The sequence below is a fragment of the Mesoplodon bidens genome (assembly GCF_964165515.1).
Source record: "Mesoplodon bidens genome assembly, chromosome: 19".
Lineage (NCBI taxonomy): Eukaryota > Metazoa > Chordata > Mammalia > Artiodactyla > Ziphiidae > Mesoplodon > Mesoplodon bidens.
Genome location: NC_138179.1, coordinates 39,358,420 through 39,377,966, shown reverse-complemented (window position 1 = coordinate 39,377,966; position 19,547 = coordinate 39,358,420). Strand labels below are relative to the sequence as shown.

At 54.0% G+C, this 19,547-nt stretch overlaps 1 protein-coding gene across 5 annotated transcripts in view; it reads right to left on the bottom strand.

The window, feature by feature from the left end:
* UNK (unk zinc finger) overlaps positions 1-19,547 on the bottom strand; it is a 32,884-nt gene that overhangs the window by 801 nt on the left and 12,536 nt on the right. For 3 of the 5 annotated variants that reach the window (XM_081219095.1, XM_081219092.1, XM_081219093.1), the window contains 14 exons: positions 12,105-12,314; positions 10,957-11,133; positions 10,686-10,816; positions 9,977-10,112; positions 9,311-9,428; positions 8,225-8,309; positions 6,878-7,020; positions 6,267-6,467; positions 5,630-5,695; positions 4,989-5,163; positions 3,994-4,095; positions 3,653-3,841; positions 1,314-1,495; positions 417-674 (listed from right to left, as the gene is read on the bottom strand). In XM_081219095.1, coding sequence (XP_081075221.1) covers positions 417-674; positions 1,314-1,495; positions 3,653-3,841; positions 3,994-4,095; positions 4,989-5,163; positions 5,630-5,695; positions 6,267-6,467; positions 6,878-7,020; positions 8,225-8,309; positions 9,311-9,428; positions 9,977-10,112; positions 10,686-10,816; positions 10,957-11,133; positions 12,105-12,314 — 2,173 coding nt within the window. The remainder of the gene's footprint in view (positions 1-416; positions 675-1,313; positions 1,496-3,652; positions 3,842-3,993; positions 4,096-4,988; positions 5,164-5,629; positions 5,696-6,266; positions 6,468-6,877; positions 7,021-8,224; positions 8,310-9,310; positions 9,429-9,976; positions 10,113-10,685; positions 10,817-10,956; positions 11,134-12,104; positions 12,315-19,547) is intronic. The other 2 variants (XM_081219096.1, XM_081219094.1) reach the window with 2 other exon arrangements.

The following is a 19,547-nucleotide window of genomic DNA, read 5'->3' as shown; positions in this document are numbered from 1 at the left end:
GTGCTGCACTCCCCTGGGGACCCAGAAGGGCACCGAGGAATGCAGACAGTAGCCCTGGGGACCTAACCATTCTGGAATGTCTGCTGGCGTGTGCAGAGCTCACAGGAAGAGAAGTGGCCAGGATGAAACTTAGGGCCCAGGCGAACTACTGCAGCTCAGCTCAGTGCCTGCCCTCGAGAGTGCCAGGGGTGGGCCCTGGTGCCCGTCTACCTCCAGGTTTCCCACCTCCCCAGTGAGTGAGTGACTTTCTATTCTGAGCTCCTCTCCAGCGGGCTGCCATTTTGTGTGAGCTCAGCGGGGACAGAGGCTCTTAGGAGGGTGGCCATCCCTGGAGCAGCAGGGACCCATCCAAGTCCAAGCACTGGCTGAGCCCACTGTACCTCCCCACCCCGTGCTCCCCAACCTCCTAAGCTGACCTTGTCCACTTGCTCCAAATGAGCCCGCAGCTGCTTCTGGAGAGAGTAGAGGGTGGAGAGTGAGAGGGCTTCCAGGTCGGGGAAGGTGGGCAGGGCCTGCGGGTCGGGGGCCGAGTGCAGCCGCTCCAGCTCCTCCTGTAGTTTCTTCACCTGCACCTCCAGGGCATCCCGCTGCTCCCGGGCCAGCTCGCACTCAGCGCCCGCCGCGCTGGCCCGCTCCCCAGCCTCCTCTGCCTCCTTCTTCCAGGCATCACAAGCCTATGGGCCCAACACGCAGCACCATGTCATGCTGGCCCCCCTGCCCTTGCCCCCCACCCCGAGAGTGCATCTCTGGGGAGCCTGTGTGGGCCACTGCGGCTGCGGAGCCTGCTGGGGAGCTGGGGCAGGTGTCTGGGAAGTGGGGCAAGGAGGAGGGCTGATGCTGCCTGCAGAGAGGAGAGGTTTCAGGACCTGCAAGAGACCCTCTGTGGGCAGGGCAAGGGGCTGAGCCCAGCACAGCAGGGGAGCACTAGGCAGAGCTGGCCAGCACCTCTAGGGGCAGCCATGCTGTGGCTGGACATAAGGCCCATCTCAGAACCTAGAACCCTGGACCTAGAGCCCTGGAGAGTCAGGGCTTCTGGGCAGAAGCAAGCAGTGCTATGGGCCCAGACCAAACAGGCAGCTCACAGAGGGAATTCCAGGCCTGGGATACCAGCCACCCCAGGGTCCTGACCGGCAAGGCAAGTTTTTCCACAGGGGGAGAGAATAAGCCAAACGGAGCTTCTGCTCTGTCCCCCAGGACCCCTGACCTCCCCCAGCCCCCGTACCCACTCTGTGTAAGATGGGCCTGGGCTGGATGCCGCCAGGCCCCGGGAAAGGCGGGGGTGGGGTGGGGTGGGGGGCGGGGGGGCCCAGTACCTGCTTTGCCTGCTTCCAGGACTCCTCCCACTGCTTGATAGTGCCATTGGCTTCATCTAGCTCTTGCCGAAGCCGGGCCAGCTCGGCAGCCCCGGGCCCTGACAGGAAGGCAGGGGAAGTGCCCGGGGAGAAGCTTCCAGAGGCAAAATGCTCCCAGATGCTGCTATTCATCCCATTCAGACCTGCCCCAGGAAGAGGAGGGACATCAGAGCTCTGAAGAGCTTTGGGCTTGGGCCTGGGCCCTGGCCCTGTCCAACCCTGCCTGGGGGCCTCCAGGGCCTGGCTGTGCAAGGCTCCAGCCATGTTAGGCTGGGGAATTTCACAGGGATGTGTAGGCGCCACCTGTTACTCATCAGCTGCTATTTAACTTCCGAGTCTCAGCATCCCCATCTGTAAAGTGGGGCTCCCATCACTTGCCTCACGAGGTGATTCAGGGGACTTGGGAAGTGCTGTAGGGAGAGCAGTCTGTGAATGTGGCAATTTGTGAGCCCAACTTCACTTTCAGGCTAGAGAAAGGGGAGCCTTCTTGCACTCTGATGTGAGACCCAGGAGGAGATTCACGAAAAAAGACATGGGTCAAGAGCCTCAGATGATGGCAGAGCTGGAGCCGTTAGAGCACAGGGAGCCCTTGGTCCATCCCCCATGTTTTACAGTGAGGAAATTGAGATAAAACATGTTGCCAGGAATCACAAAAACAGTTAAGTGGTAGAGCCAGGACACAGCCAGGGCGTCTGGCTCCACAGGCCTACTCTTTGCAAGCAGCTAAGCTGTGTGCTCATCCACCGCCCCCCTCACCCACTCATTCAGCAGATGTTTAACTAACACCACGTGCCCCTGCTCTGTGGCCCCCAGGACAGCCCCTGTCTTCTGAGGGAGACCCACATCCACCTCTGGCCTCATTCTGTTCACACGTATCATTCTCATGACTTCTTTCTTGCTCCCTTTCCCACTAATCCAGCCAGGATGTTCTGGGACCAAACGGACTTAAGAGAGTCTGTCCTCCAAGCAACACAAGTGCACCTACGTGACCAACGTCGTCCTGTATGGAGATACGAGGCTCTCTGCCCTGTCCCGGAGGCGAGAACTTGGGATCCCTGCTGTGGCAACCCTGGCCAGCAGCAAGGTCCACCTGTGCTTCTCCTCCCACTCGGGTGGCATTTCCTCTCGTGGAGAGGAGCCACTTCCTCGGGGAGCCCCACCCAGGTTAGGTCCCTCTATTATTCTGAATCGCAGCACCCAGCCTGTTGCCTCCGCACGACAGCGATGGTCTCTAAGTATGATGTAATGCCTGGGCACCTCTGCCTCTCCCAAGAGACCACGGCTCCATGCCAGCAGGGACTGCTGAGCTCACCTCGTATCCGTAACTATGTGCGGACGGAAGGAACGCGTGGCCAGTAAGTAGGGCCGCAGCCGAGATGCCTCCAGAATGTGGGCAAGCCAGACAAACTAACAGTAAGCATCTGAAGCTGACAGCAACAACGCCAACTGTGAAGGTGCTGCCCTGATCTTCAGAGAGATTAGGGAAGGACCCAAACCTGGTCAGAATGTCAAAGGGCAGCTCAGAGGCTCAGGCTCAGTGTGACCAGGATGCCCAGCACCCTCAGGGAGGGTGTTTCTGATCTCCTTGAACAGCTGCTGGGGGAGGGGGAAGTAAGAGTAGCAGCTGCTGCTGAATGAGACGCAGCAGGTTGGGCGTCTGCTGCTTTCCATCTGTTACTTCGGCAGACGTTCGTTCGCGCTGGCCCCACGCACACACGCAGGTCTCCACCCGCGCTTCTAGACCCTCTGCTGTGACGTGCCCTCCAGAGCCCCTGGTCCACACAGTTCTAATGCTGGGTTCAGCAAACAGCCTTTGGGGCTACAGCTGGGTCCGCTTGGTGCTTCTGCTGGACAGGGAGGCCGCCCTGCGCCAGGGCTGAGCCGGTTCAGACCTCTCCCTTGGCCCCAAGGAACTCTGGGCGACTAGGCAGAGCCGCCACACTGGCACGGAGAGCAGACCTAGGCCCTGGCAACTCTGAGGGCACGCTTCTCACTGTGCACTGGCCCGGGGCCTAGCACTTCACTCATGTTATTTCATTTAAGCCTCACAACCACCACACGAGGTGGATGCTGCCGTTATACCCATTTCACAGAGGAAACTAAGGCAGAGAGGCTAAGTCACTTGTCCAGGTTCACACACCTCAGAGATTCCACACCAGGGCCTGACTCGCCTCCGTGCCCAGAGCCCCTACTCTAACCTCCACTCTGCACTGCCTCTAGCCGTGGACAAAATGGCCAAAGGCACTTTCCAAAAGCCCAGATTCCTGCCCCAGGCCTTAGAGAGCCATACCCCCTCTTACCCAAAGATCCATGTGATGCTGAGGTCCCCAAAAACGTGTTTTCTGACTGGCTCAGGTGGCCCTGGGGCTGCTGCAGGAAATGCGAGGAGAGGCTGACAGGAGGGGACGGGGATGCTGAGTGGAAGGAAGCAGAGCTGCTCAAGGAGCCAGGGATGTTCACGGGCGCGGAGCTCTGCAGCAAACTGCCGCCTGCAAGAGAGGCCCAGGAACGCGGCCGAGTGAGGGCTGGGCAAGCCATGTGGGGCCGCACTGAGCAGGGGATGGCTCATCTGCCCACCCCCTGGGCCAGGCTGGACCCCAGGGGCCCTCCCAAGCCATCCTGCGCACCCATGCCCCAGTACCGATTGTGATGCTGCCTGGGTGGGGCACCGTGCTGTTATCGAAAGTCTTCTCTAGGGCAGCTACCCCGAACTCGTTCAGGTCCAGGTCATCCAGGGCAGACTCTAGAGACAGAGTGACTGGGATATGAGCCTCCCAGCCTCCCGAGGGCCCACACAGTCCCGAGGTTCCAGGCCTCACCTCCTGGACCCACCTGTCCTTTACTGCCTCTACTCCTGCCCCTGCCTCATCTTCGAGCTCAGTCCCACTGGAGCTGTGCTCGCTCAAGCCTCTGCTTGGGCCTGGGCTGCCCCTCTGCCAACACCGATCCCCCTAGCCAAGTCCTGCTCAAATGTCTCTCCTTTTGGAAGGCTTCTTCGATACCCCCGGGGGAAATGAGTTCTAATCCAGCTGACAGAGTTCTTGTCCCCTGACGTTACAGCTTGTATGTCTCACCCCTGAGCTCACTGAGGTCAGGCAGGTCTCTGGACCCTCAGTGGCTAGTGCACAGTAGTTGCCCAACAAATGTCCACTGCGCTCTGAGGAACTGGACTGGGAGGGCAGGAACAGCATGTCTTCATCTCTGTCACCCCAGTGCCTGCAATAGGACCTAGCACAAAGTGGCACCCATAAATGACTGCTGAAAGAGAAGGGCAGTGGCTTCTAATGACCAGGAACTCTAAGGACAGCTGTGCAGGTTTTTCACAAGGATACCTAGCTGGGGTTGAATGACATATGTCGTGGAATGAGACTGCACATACCCAGGGGAAGAGGCATCTATTTCTAATCTGCACAAAAGAGCAAACTGTAGGGCTAATTTGCTATAAAGGCTAGTCTTGGCCCTACACCTTGGGCTCATGTTCCATTTAGATCAAAGCGCTCAGAATGCCCACCCTCTGACGCTCCCAAGACAGATGTCTGAAGTGACCAGTATGCTGGTTTGAGTCTCACTCCAGAGACCTAGTATCTCTGACTCCAGACCTGCTCTTAGACTTAGCAACAGAAATGGCCCAATTACCTATGACCGACTCTACCGTGTCGCTGGTGGGGTAGAAGGGCAGAGCGTTTGCATTCATGCCAGGAACACTGCTGGTGCCGGCGGGGCTAGGGGGAGTAGCTGCTAAGCTGGAGGTGATACTAGAAGAGATGCTTGAGGTCAGGGGGCTGCCCACAGGGAGGATGCCCAGCATATCCTGCAACGAGACAGTGAAGAAGAGACATAGTGGGATGGCTGCCCACGGATGGGGGCTGGAGGCGGGGGCTGGCTAGGGCAGAAGGGAAGCGTGCATCCCAGCTCTCGCCTGGTTGCCCTCAACACCTCGTTGGGAGGCTGACGTTGGACAGGTGTGGCTTGGAGGCTGCAGGGCCTACTCATCCCTAAGGCTCTGCAATAGGGGAGGGAGAAGCAAGTTCAGTGCAAGGACAGATGTTTAATAAATACTTTGTTTGACTGGCTAATGAGTGAGTCCGGAGGTGAGGGGCTCAAGGGCCTGACTCCCACCCTCTCTGAATTTGGGGCTGAGGCCCCACCTTAATCCTGCCCTCAGTTTGTAGAGAAAGCGGTGCCCCGTGCTCCCCAAAGAAGGCTCCTGGGGCTCTGGGCCTGTCCTGTCCACAGTAGGTGCCAGAAGGGGAGAAAGGGGGCTGAGGGCTCTATACCTGTTTGGGCTGAAGCAGAGGCTGCTCTTGACTCCTGGGCTCTAGTGAGTGGGGTTTTAACTTGGCCTGAGAGAAAAGTCAGGGAGCAGGAGATGAATGTGGTGCTAGGGAGGGACCCTGAGCCCATGAGTCCTCCTAAGCATCAGCTTGCCATGGCTGAGGGGGAAGGAGGCACCAGACACCTGTTGGACGGCCCCCCTTCACACACATGCACCCCCCTTCCCACCCTGGGAACCCGGGGGGCTGCTCCTCTCCTCCCTGGGACTCCAAGTCACAGATAAGCCAGTTCCACACCCGTCTTGTCCTGCTCCCCAAGGCCCTGATGTCCCATCAAGGCAGCACAGGGCAGGGCAAAGTCTGGACATGGGGTCAGAAGACTGAGGTAGTAACCCCTTCCCCTCTATTAACTGGCTCTGGCACTGGGCGAGGTGCTCAGCCTCTAACCTGCCTGTCTTCCTCTGTGAAATGGGATGGCCTCACCCACTCTGCTCAGTCTTGAAGAGGCTGGGAACAGGGGCTTCCTAGCTCCCAATCACATTCCCCACAGCTGGGCCAGGACAACCCTCCAGGTGTTCTCTTGCTGCATGCAGAAGGGTAGCCCATGCTAACCTCACTGGGCTGCCGCCTCATCCCTTACCTGGCATTTCAAAGTTTTCAGGTACTCAGCTCCCACCTGGTCTTCCCTCTCGAAGCCAGGAGCCTTCTTATAACTGCCAGGGGCGAGGCCAGACTCCCCAGGAAAGACAATGCCTTCCAGATTTGGGGGCTTCCTGATGGAGCCCGGTGGGGAGCCACAGAGGTTAGATGGGCTGCCGAGGCTGCTGTTTCTACAGAGGAGCTGCAGAGAAGGAAGAGAGTAGGCTGGGGGGCAAAATGCAGGCTGGGGCATGGCCCATTCTCCATCCCTGCGTGGGAGGGAGATCCTTCATCAAGAGGCTCAGTTCCTTTTTAATTGGCCAGGGGGCAGCAACCACCACCCAGGACCCAGAACCCCATGTGGAAGCTGTGTGTTGGGGGGCGGAGAGGGTTTGTCCCTTCTACTACCTGTGATCAGCTCTACCCAGGCTGATCGCAGGGCTCCGGGGACACCACTCCAGCCACTATCAGCTTTTGACAGAGAGAAGAACCCTGGGGCAGAAAGGGCAGAACCCTTGGGCGAAGGCCTCCTCCCCAAGCACAGGGCACGAGAGGCAGGTGTTGGCTCTGGACAGGCATGGTGCCCACCCCACCCCCTGGAGAGGCACGTACAGCGCTGAGGTCAGGGGCATGCGGGCTGGAAGGGCTCACGGGCACCGAGTCTCCAGCAGCAGACGGCATGTACAAGACGGGACCTGGCTGGGTGGGGCTGGACACAGCTGAGGAAGGTTGCAGGTCGTCACTGAGGGGTGGCTCTGCAAGAGACAGGGGCAGGGTGTCAGTAGGCTCCTGAGCCAGCTCTGTCCCTCCAAAAATGCATCTGGGTCTCTTTTAAAGGAGAGCATGCATCCCCCTGTGTATAAAGGGAAGGCTTCTGTTTCTATTAATATCACGTGCTGTGCACTTACTATGTTCCAGGCAATTTGTATTAATCGTAAATCTTCACAATGACTGGAAGATAGAAGTAATACCATGGTCTCCATTTTACAGATAAGGAAACTGAGGCTCAGAGAGGTAAGGTATATTTCCCCAGGGGGCTGAGCTAGGAAACAGAAGAGCTGGGATTTGAACCCCAATCCACATGACTCCAAAGCTTGGGCCATTCGTTGCTTCTCTGTGCTGCCTTGGCTTGTGCCCACCTCTGAGCCACATGTGTGCTTCCCACTCCCTGGGGCCTCAGTTTATTTTTCACTCTAATCCCAGAGATAAGGCCTAAGGCTAGAAAGAGGTTAAGGACAAACAGAGCAGTGGCCTGGGGTAGACACAGGTTGTAACTCAAACCCGTCTCTGAGACTGGCGGTGGTGGTCTGGAGCTGCACCGAGCGGTACCGCAGCCCAGGACCACATGCAGCTGCCGAGCACCTGGAACGTGGCTAGTCTGGATTGGAATGTGCTGCAGCTATTCAAGTACACACCAGCTTTCAAAGACTTGGTTTGAAAAAAAAAGGGAAAATATCTTGATTTTATATGGACTGTATTTTAAATGATATTATTTTATGTTGGGTTAAATAAAAATATATTATTAAAAATTGACCTATTTCTTTTTCTTCTTTTTAGATGTGGTTACTAAAATATCTAAAATGACATAAGGGGGGTTGCATTAAATTTTGATTGGACAGCTCTGCTCTCAGCAGGGCAGAGTGCCGTGTTCAGTTAGTGATGTCTGCCATGGGTGTGGCACGGGGTGGCTGCTGGGATTTGCCTCGTTGGCTCAGGGAGGGTGCCTCACCCTGCCGGGGACTGTGAGTGCGCAACCCGGGGCACAGTCCGTGCTGTCTCACGACCTTGGAAGCTCCAGGGCTTTGAGACCAGTTCCAGAGAGGTGGGGCAGGGGGGTGGGGGAATGGAACTTCCAGGGGGGACAGGGGCCCACTGCCGGCTGACACTGAACTTAGGGGGAGGGGGGACGGGAGGGGAGGGTGGAGAGGGCACTGCCCCAGGGCAATGGGAACAGCATACGGTCTACGTGGGCGAAGGCGCAGAAGGGTCCTCGGGGACAGCTGCCCGACTGCTGCATGTCGTTGCACTTGGTAGATTTATAGATCTGGAGGGCAGAGCAGAACACAGGCGGGTCAGGCTTGGGCAGAGAGAGAAAGGCAGCCAGGGGTGCCTTCAGCATGGCTGGGTTGGCTTGGAAATCTCTCCTTTCTCCTCCCCACCCGATGCCGCTTCCCTAAGTCTCTCCCTGCCAACTGCTTACTCAAGCCAGAGTGAGCAGACACCGCCGCCCGCATGCCAGGGACCACCCCCCTCCTGCGGTCACAGGCCCAACCAGCCCTGACCCAGCTCTCACAAAGGGATCTTCTCCATGCTACTCTCCCTCATGATCTTGGCCAGGGCTGTGACCTTCCAATGTGCCTCTGGGCATTAAGGGAGCCGAGTTCACAGGCAACACCCATCCATCCTGGAGCACTACGGTTGGGATCTACGCTGGGCCTAACTTTCCACCCTGCTGTCTGTAGCCCACATAACGTAGTTTCTGCCCACGTGTCTATCTCAGGGTGTCCCGACCCCCACGGAACCAAGGGAAGGGACAGCACACGCCTCTCCATACCGAACGTGAGCGCGTGGCACACTGACAGGGCCCAGGCCACACTGTGGGGCTGGGGGCTGCACCAGGGAAGTTGCTGGTACCCTAGGCCCGCATACGGTACAGGACAATGCTAAGGGGGTTTCTTATTGTTTAAGTCTTGATGCCACGTTAAGTACCACAAGTGGTGCAAAGCCCAGAACGGCCAAGTCACCCTGCCCGGTGCCTGCGCTCCCTCTCAGGGGGGCTCGGGGAGACAAAACCGGGAGCCAAGGGCTGCTTGGTGAGTGTGCGCTCAGACAAGGAAAGCTGCCAAATTAGGGTGTGGGGCTCCTTTAGGTACTGCCCGGGGGGGAGCCTCTGGCTACAAATCCCTCCCAGGATGGTATCAGGATGGATTCTGCCAGCATCGGCCCGGACCCTCCTTTCCTTTCTCCTTGCTTTCCAAAGAGGATATGTTAAGCTACCCCCAACCCTCGAAGGGCCGCAGCTCGGGCGCCAGCTCCAAGGCCCACCTCCGGGTGGAACTGCTGCTCCGTGCGGGTGTGGCAGTACTGGCAGGAGTCTCCGTTCTCACACTTGCCAGGGTCACCCCATTCGTCCCCGTGCTTTACGTTCGGACATGGAGATGACCTGGTTAAATAAGAGGGTGGGGTCAGATGGATGCAGAGAGGATCTGGGGGATGCCAACGAGATCGCTGCTGTTCAGGGCCCCTCTCTGGTCTCCCGGCTTTGCAAAGCCAGGCTCAGAAGTAGGAAACGTCAGCTGCAGAGTGAGGGCCTTACTGGGGCCAGAAGCCAGGCTTTGCTTCTCTGGCCCAACCTGGCTGCATCACCAAGGACACCGTTTTGCTCGCTTCGGCCAAGTCCTCCCCCCCGAGCACTGTGCAGCCCAAGGAGAGCCAGGCTACAACCACACCACAGCTGGGCCCTGGCAGACGCCCCTCAGGATCCGAACTAGAGGGGCTTCTAACCCAAGATCCTCATTTCATGCCAAAGGAGGATCCAGGAAGGCCCCCTATGGTTCAGCTATCCTGACCATTCTCTCCCCTCGTACCTGGGTCCTGTGATTCTGTGGTCCCCAGGGCTGGCCTCCCTGAGAGCACAGTGCAAGCAGCCCCTGCTGTGATCCCTTCCCTGCCACCCTCCCTCCCACGGCTGGCCTGCTTGGGCCAAAGGACCTGTATTTGTGTTTCCGGGGACTCCGCCGCCGGTCCTTGCTGTTGTGGTAGTAGGGACAGGCATAACCCTGGCGGCACAGCCGTGGGGGCTTCTTGCACGGCTCCGTCTTATAGTTCCCCAGCACATAAGCGGTCTCTGCACAGGGGGCCAGAGGCAGGGGTCAGGTGGGTGAGGCAGGGGAGGGGCGCAGGGAGGGGAAGGAGAAGCCACTAGGAAGGAGTCTAGGAGCCGAGGCTTTTGTGAGAGGTATGAGCAGGGCCACCTCCTCGTGGGCCGATGCCAAGACTGAGACCCGGGAGAGAGGTAAGGAGGATGCCGCCGTCCCTCACTGGAGATACTCACAGCTCAGAGAGTTAAAAGGGCGTCCGCAGGAGGGTTGAGAATACACCTATGTGTACTCATATACGTGTACGACCGTGTATGTGTGAAAGCCTCCCGACGGAATTTAGGGAGCACCTGGGGTGACAGGAGCAGGGCAAGGTGTGTCTGGGGAGACTCCCCCAGAAGTGCCCCCGGATGCCAGGGCTGCAGTTGGCGGGATGTGACGTGGGATTAGGGGGCAAGTGCCTCCCAGCAGAGGTGGTGGCTTGGGCTGGAGAAGGCAGTAGGTGGTGGTGAGCCACGTCCTCAGAGCAGCCATGGGGAGGAGAGGGGGGAGGACAGACAGCTGGTGGGAGGGGGCACAGCCATTTGTGTGGCCGCCTTTACCTTGCCACCGAGGCTCCTCACTGAGGATTTTTTCTATCATGGCGTGGCTTGCGGCCCCAGCCGACTGGCCCTCTATGCTGCCCTCTACTGTGGTCTGGCCGTTCTGCAAGGCCTCCATTGCCTGGAGCTCCCTGGGAAGAGAGGAGAGGACAGAAAGAGCGGGGAGAGGGCATGAGGAGGAAGGAACCAGAGTGCCAGCCCTGCACTCCGTCGGTGGTACTCACCGTGTCCGCAGCCAGGCCCCCACCCCAGCCCTCAGCCATCAGCCCACCTGATGTCGTAGACAGGGGAGCGGAGGTCATGGGGCCCATGAGCAAAAGCGCAGTGCAGGCCGTTTTTGGTGCAGTTGCCTTTTGAGTCTGTCTCGTGGATGCAGATTCCAGTCTTATAGTAGCGCAGGTGGTACCTGCGCTCAGTGTCCCCTGTGGTCCTGTGCAGGAATGGGCACCTGAAACACAGCAGCAGGGGTGGAGGTCACTCACCTTTGCCCCCTGCAGCCTGGGCTACCAGCCGTGCCCTTCCCTGCCCGTCGACGGCTTTCTCATGACACAGCGGGTGTACTGATGGTGGGTCAAGGAGGCCAGCAAGTGACGAGTCCTGCTGAGGTAACAGAGCCACCCTCCCACTGCCGGTGGGTGCTGTAGCCCAAAGTGGGGCCTGAAAGTCCTGGCATCCCACTTCAGCTTCTCAAAGACTACTCAGCCAGGGCCCTGGGCTGTCCTGAAGAGAAGCTCCAGAGGGGGGCACTCTTGGGAGAACAAACACTGCCTAGGTCAGGGGTCTTCAGAGAAGCAAACGCCCTTGGGCCCTGGGTGCGTCATGAAGCTGGGGGTAGGGGTGAGCAAGCCTTTGACCCCTGGGAGAAACGGAAGAGCTGGTGTGGGATGGTTCAGTGGGGTGCACCCACAGAAGCCCTCCGCACGGCTGAAACACTTGTTAAGCAGCGTCAATAAGTGCTCCCTCTCAGTGACGTTCCCAGGTTTGCCACCTCATGTTTGTCATCTGTTATGCCCTGTCTCTTCACGGAGCTTTGTGGCAAAATATTTAGGGTCAGCAAAAAGGGAACTAGAGAGGCTCTATGTCTCTAAAGAGCCAGCCTTGGTGGGAACTGCATGGGATGGAGTGGGTAGTATGGGCTGGGGAGAGGGTCCTTGTGACCTGCACGGGACCAGGAAAGAAGGCCTGGGAAGCCACTGTGGTTCAGATGTGGCCCTTAGGCTTAGCAGAAGAAAGGCCTGTGTAGGGCTTCCCAAAAGTGGGGAAAGGAGAAGGGGTCTCCCCCAGATGATGGCGGGGTCTGAACCCAGGTCCAAACCATAGGAAGGTGGGCCAGGCTGCAGCAGGCCCCCAAAGGCAGGCTCTGGCTGGCTTCTTGGACTCTGACTGGACTATTCTGAGGGCAGGCTGGGCAGCACTCACTCGTCGCCCTCCGGGCAGAGGCCTGTGGCCTCGTCGTACTTGGTGCAGTAGACGTCGGGGCTGTAGTTGAAGGTGCCGTCCCGACGGCGGATGGACCGGCGGCGTCGCTGGTTCACGAAATGCCAGTGGAAGCAGGTGTAGGGCCGATGCTGAGTACATTTGTGTTGCACAAAGAGTGGGCACTGCTCAGTGCGGAATTCCTTCAGGTACCTGCAGGGAGAGCCCCCGAGTAGGGTGGGCCAGGAGTGGAGAGTTAAGTCCCTTGTTTCCCAGCAAGAAGTTGGCCACCAAGTCCCCCAAGGGCCCTACTCTGGGGGGGCTCGCTCAACTGAGACATCAGAAAAGACCCAGAGCTAAGGCAGGCCCTCAGCATCAGGATCCTTCCTAATATGCAGGTCCCCAGCCAGCCTGAAGGGCAGGAACCATAGACCACAAGGGCCCTCAGTGGTCAGCTGCCTGCCATGGTGACCAGAGGAGGGTTTAATCGGTGGCTTGTTCTCTGAGCACTCCCCGAGGTTTCCCAGGCCAAACCACTGATCACAGGGAAAAGGCTGCAAACCAGAGCTTGAGGAGCCTCTCCTAAACTTCCTGCAAGGGTCTCTGCTGCCCAATCTGCCTGCCAATTCCTGGAGGCCTCACTTGTCTCAGGAGCAGGGCTGGGGCACAAGGCTGAGGGCCAGGACGGCTGCTGCTTTACAGCTGAGAGCCCAGGTCACAAGGTGTCCTTCTGGACCACTGACACAGGTCATCACTGTCCTGTCCGCTGACCTCCTTCCAGAGATATTTCCTAGCATTGCCCAAGTATGTTTGTGAAGCTCATGTTGGAAGCATCTGAAGAGACTCCCTCTCAGCCTTGCCTCCCACAACAGTCTTGCAAATGAGTACCTGCAGCAGCTGAGGTATTCTATTTCCGTCCTGACTAACCTGGGGTTGGGGGGCTCTGTCTGTCCTCCCAGCCTCCTCCCAACCTGCATCTCTTTCCTTTACTCTGCATCTAAAAACCAAGACAACCCGAAGCTCCTCCCCCCACACCACCCAGTGGAGGGCCTGACCCACTTACCCCCTTACAGAACCATACCATCCGTGTTTTCATTCACTTTGTGTCCAGGTAGAGGGTTTCTTAGATTTACCACCACTGCCCGCCCCCGACACACACACACACAGACACACAGTGGGCACAAGGAGGCAGCCCAGTTCTCTTTATTCATTCCTTCAAGCCCTAGCAATGAAGGCAACAAATGGCTTGATAGAAGGCATTTGATGCCAGTGAGGAGGGTGGTTCTAGAAGGCACAGAAGGTTGTGTGCAGAAGGGAGTGTGGAGAGAGCAGCCACCTGGAGCTGGAATGCCTGGGAAACAGGCGAGAGGGTCCAGCCCATGTCTTTGGCTCATGCCAGGATACGCAGGGCCTTATCAGTCTGGGCATATGGAAGGTGTAGGGACAGGTAGGTCCAGGGCTGAGACTTTCCAGGCAGGTTTTCTTGAACACTAACAAGAGTGCTGTAAAATCCTCCAAGACAAGGGGAATTGCCTGGCAGTCCAGTGGTTAGGATTCCGTGCTTTCATTGCCAAGGGCCCGGGTTCAATCCCTGGTCGGGGAAACTAAGATCCCACAAGCCATGTGGCGTGGCCAAAAAAACCCAAATCCTCCCAGCCCTGAAGTGTGGAGAAGTGTCCAGGCGTGTGTACTGGGCAGGGGGAAGCTGGAGCTGGGTGCTCCCTGAAGAACACAGAGAGGGGGTTTAAGGGGCAGTGAAGCTTCCAAATAGCATCCTATTCATTCAGCACCTATTTACTGAGCACCTACTAGGTGCAGGCATGGTGGTGAGCACTGAGGACACTGACGTAGCAGGTCCTTATCCTTAGGAAGCCCATATTTTCATGGGAGACACACCAGTAACAGGTGGAACCAATCAACTGTGGAAAAGGTTATGAGGAAGGTTTGCAGAGGGCTCTTTGGGAACCCAGAGGAAGGATGCTTGACCCAGGCTGGCACAAAGGAAGGGGGAAGGGAAGGAGAGGTACTTGTGGGTGAAGAATGTGGGAAGGGTGTTTTAGGCAAAGGGAACAGTATGAGCTTAGAAACAGTATGCCTAAGTCAAAGAGCTCCAAGCGCCTTTGTGGAATGTGAGCGGGGTAGAAGAACTGGAAAAGGGAGTGAGGATGAGGTGAGGTGTGGGAGGAGCCACATTTCAGGGATATCATCTCCAGGCTGCAGATATATTCTGAGACACTGGGTTGAAACCTGGAAGGCTCCGTAGAGCCTCACAGTCCCTTTGACATTGGAACGTAAGGTCTTTTCTTCCTGTCTCCCTCTCTGTCTGGTTATAGACAGAAATCTGCCCTGCATACTGTACACAGGTACAGTATGGGGCAGTATCAAACCCTGGCACTGAGTTGGGACACCAACCCCCCAAACTGCTAGACTGATCTCTCCTGCGCAGCACATACTCTGCCTGACTCCTGACCCACAGGATACTAATTCAGGAGGTAACAGGTAGGAAATGGGAGCGGAGGAAGCTGATCCCAGGGCCAGGGAAGAATGAGAAGTATTGATAGTTAGGACTGACAGATTAAATACAGGACACCCAGTTAAACTGGAATTCCAGATAAATCAAATATTTTCTGGGACATGCTTATACTAAAAAATTATCCATTATCTGAAATTTCAATCTAACTGGCTTTTTTTTTTTTTAAGCATAGCTTCGGTTTCTTCTTTTATTTATTTGGCTGCGCTGGGTCTTAGTTGCGGCACACGGGATCTTCATTGCCACGTGCAGGACCTTTAGTTGAGGCATGCGTGTGGGATCTAGTTCCCTGACCAGGAATTGAACCCAGGCCCCCTGCATTGGGAGCACGGAGTCTTAACCACTGGACCACCAGGGAAGTCCCTGGCATCCTGTAGTTTTGTTTGCTAAATCTAGCAACCCTAAGAGTGGCATCTGCCTGCTTAGTATCAGTGCCTCAGTAAAACCCCAGGGTGGCAGTCCAGAGAAGTGACTGTGGATACAGTCTGTCCTCTCGGAGAGAGTTCCTGGCGAGCCTGCTTCTCTGGGGCAGCCATGTCCACAGTGTTACCTACAGATGCTATGGCTCCAAAGGGCTCCAGCTGGCAGAGGTGTCACAGAGCAAAGACATGGAGGCAACAAATTACCTCATTCTAAGCCTCTTCATCTCCATTCCCACCGCCATGGGTCAGGCACTTGGTACCTTTTAATAAACTGGTCTCCTTATATCCAGCCTCTCCCCTGTCTAGTTTACATTGCACAGTACTCATCATTTTTCCCAGAACCCAAATTTCATTTTCACTTTCTTAAAAGCCTTTAGCTTCCACCAGTAGCCACTGATAAAGACCAACTATTCGACCTGGCATTTCAAGCCCTACACGTCTGGTCCAATGAACTCTTCCAACCTCATTTCTCTTGAATCCAGTAACACTGGAGTCCTTGGTGTCTTCCAAAGAGATCTTTAACTTCCCTGCCTTTGCTCATGTCCCCTTCCTCACCTGCAGAAATCTTTCAAGGCTGAATTCAATGGTAATTCATCTTCTGATGCCATCACTTCCATGAAGTTTTCCTTGACCTCTACCTATCCTCCCCCTCCTGCCCTTGTCCCCAGCTAAGTTATCATCTCTAAGCTTTTACAGCACTTTCTCTAAACATTTCTTAGAGTCCTTATCCTGCACTGCATATTAATAATGTGTACATTTTCCTCTATTACTAAATTATAAAGCCCTTGACAGCAAGCATGTAATAACCCAGTACAGTGACAAAGTTTGCTGAATGAATGTAACAAGAAGTCACACAAGAGGCAAAGTCTACAAAGCAATATCAACAATTTTATGATGCCGCCCACAGGCAGACATTGAGAGCTGGAAGCTTAATCCTATTCCCTTGTGAAAAAGCACTACAGTGCAGGAAATTTGTAACTCTGCAGATAGGGCGGACTGTCCTGCAGAAAAGCCTCTCATGAGAGAAAGGGCCAAATGACTGAATCTAGGCAGGCAGAATACCCACTTTCAAGCAAAAATAATCAATGAGAGAAATGTCTAACCTTCTGCTTAAGCCATTAACAGAACTGTGCCATCCTCCACCTGGGAACCAAAATGTTCAGTCAGAACTTCCCACGCTCCCTGTCCCCCTCCAACCTTGTGCCAACCAGCAACGCACTGCCCAGACAGCAAGGAGAAACGCACTTAGAAGTCACTCTTTTCTACTTTCATGGATTGAAATGAAACAAATTTTCAGTGGAAATGAACAACTGTCTCCATTAAGCTCCAACCGATCTTTCCATTTTAAAGGTCTGAAAGCATAAGATCTAAGAAAATAGGCTGAGACTTACTCGTTCCAATTCAACCAGCTCTCAGGAAAACCAAGAAGTCCTGGAATCCTTGGTAAGGAGAGAAGATTCGCCAACCACCCCTGCCCCACTCCAAGATCTGGGGGGCGCACAGGGCCACAGAGCTCAATTCTTCACACTTCCATCTCCTAGGAATACCCGCACTCAAGGATAAAAGACAATAAACGTGGACTAGCTTCAATTGCAAGGCCTCAGTGACCTACTGTGGCCAGGATGAGTCAAGAAACCACTCAGGCCCTGAATCAGTAAGAGTTGATGGAAAAAGCCGCATCTTCGTCCTTCCCAGGAGAAGGATCAACGAAGGTTGGAGGAACAGAGGCTGCTCAGAGCCTCACCTTGACTAAGGAGCAGTGCCCGCATGTTTGTCCCAACAGGGGCTGACTTTCAATCAAAGCTATCTTTCACTCCTTTTTAGGACATTATATTAATTATCCTATTAATGGTTTGTTTGTAAATGTAAAGGATCATTGTGCAAGTAACATGCCCACTTACAAAAAATTTTTAAATATAGAAAAGGGGGGACTTCCCTGGTGGCGCAGTGGTTAAGAATCTGCCTGCCAATGCAGGGGACATGGGTTCAAGCCCTGGTCCGGGAAGATCCCACGTGCTGCGGAGCAACTAAGCCCGTGAGCCACAACTACTGAGCTCGTGCTCTAGAGCCCACGAGCCACAACTACTGAGCCCGTGCGCCTAGAGCCAGTGCTCCGAAACAAGAGGAGCCACCGCAATGAGAAGCCCGCGCACCAGGACGAAGAGTAGCCCCTGCTCACTGCAACTAGAGAAAGCCCGCGCGCAGCAATAAAGACCCAATGCAGCCAAACAAAAATAAATTTTTTAAAAAATATTTTTTTAAAAAAAGGGCAAAATCACCCTTAATCCCACCATGAATAATGCTAGACTTTTGGTAAATTTTCTCCCAGTATTTTTACACAAATATAATCATAAGGTATCATATTACTAAACTGCTTTATAAAACTAATACCTTTCCCTAAAAACTTTTAAAATCAAATACATGCAAACATTTTTTTAAAAAATCAAATACTTTCAATATTTACTGGATTATCTTTACTTTCCAAAATTCTAAGACAGTAAAAATCAGGCTACTTGAAATCAAAATTCAATCACTTGCCCCATTAAACCAACAGTGATAACATAAGGGATTAACAATATATTCAGTAAATTACATCTTTTTTTTTAAGATTTTTTTTTGATGTGGACCATATTTAAAGTCTTTATTGAATTTGTTACAATGTTGCTTCTGTTCTGTTTTAGTTTTTTGGCTGCAAGAGGCATGTGGGATCTTAGCTCCCTGACCAGGGATTGACCAGGGATCAAACCCGCACCCCCGGCATTGGAAAGTGAAGTCTTAACCACTGGACCACCAGAGAAGTCCCTACATCACTCTTAAGGTGTTAAATCAAGTGCTGCTTCCAGCTCAATTTCCGGCTAAACTTTTTTTTTGGCTGTACCGCTCAGCTTGCGGGATCTTAGTCCTCTGACGACCAGGGATGGAACCCACGCCCTTGGCAGTGAAAGCACAGAGTCCTAAACGCAGGGAATTCCCTCCAGCTAAACTTTAAATCCTAAATTGTCTCACTTAATAGCTTTATCTGTTTGGGTGTTTCACTCTCCTCTGGGTAGGAGGGTGAGCAGAATTTGAATAAACTGAATAAACAGAGAAGTATTAGAGATGACTGTCAGAAAAACTACATAAATTTATTTTTTAAATTAATTATTTTTACTTATTTTTGGCTGCACTGGGTCTTCTTTTCTGCGCATGGGCTTTCTCTAGTTGCGGGGAGCCGGGGCTACTTCATCGCGGAGCACGGGCTCTAGGTGCACGGGCTTCAGTAGTTTTGGAGCATAGGCTCAGTAGTTGCAGCTCACGGGCTCTAGAGCGCAGGCTCAGTAGTTGTGGCACACGGGCTTAGTTGCTCCTCGGCACGTGGGATCTTCCCAGACCAGGGACTGAACCTGTGTCCCCTGCACTGGCAGGTGGATTCTTAACCACTGCGCCACCAGGGAAGTCCTATTTTATCTTTATTTTTTTCCAAGATCTTTTTTTTGACATGGACCAATTTAAAAGTCTTTATTGAATTTGTTACAGTATTGCTTGTTTCCTGTTTCGGTTTTTTGGCCGCAAGGCATGTGGGATCTTAGCTCCCTGGCCAGGGATTGAACCCGCACCCCCTGTGTTGGAAGGCAAAGTCTTAACCACTGGACCGCCAGGGAAGTCCCAAAACCACGTAAATTTAGAAGCAATGGGGAGGACGTAGCTGACGTTTTAATCCGTATCTATCTAGCTACCCCCTGCTTCTAGAATCGTGCTTAGCATGGCCTCACTCTGACTCTACCTCCCCTGCTGCCACTGACCTGCTCCTCTTGCCAACAGCAAGCTAAACTCTACAGCAGGGTCAGCAAACCTTTTTCTGTAAAGGACCACAGAGTAAGTATTTCAGACTTTGAGGGCTGAAAGGCCAAACTGAGGATATTACGTACGTACTCACACAACAAGAGAAAAAACAAATTTCCACAGATTTTTTATTGGTGAAAATATAATAATTGGCTATAATTTTTGGTAACACACGTCTACTAATATGAATGGACTTAGGGTGGCAGGAATAACATTTGCAAAGTTGGGGGTCCCTTTCACCAAAATCGGTTACGAATGTTCATCTGTTAATGCTGATTCTGTAATAAGATTTTACTTATTTCACCTTTGAAAATGTCTTTTCACATACATAGGTACTGACAAATGCTGTTATCATTCTACAAGCATGATTTTAATTGAGCATATTGGTCTTAGAAGACATTTATAGAATTCTATTAGTGTCTTGATTTTTTTTAATATCTTTATTGGAGTATAATTGCTTTACAATGTTGTGTTAGTTTCTGTTGTATAACAAAGTGAGTCAGCTGTAAGTATACACATATCCCCCCATATGACGCTTTTCTTTCAACTACTTCCAATTGAAGGTTTGGCATAAACTCATTTGCAAAGGTACATGGATTTTGAAATATGGAAATTTCCTTTGTATTCCTATCAAGATGCAAAATCACTGCTCAAACTATAATTTGTGTTCAG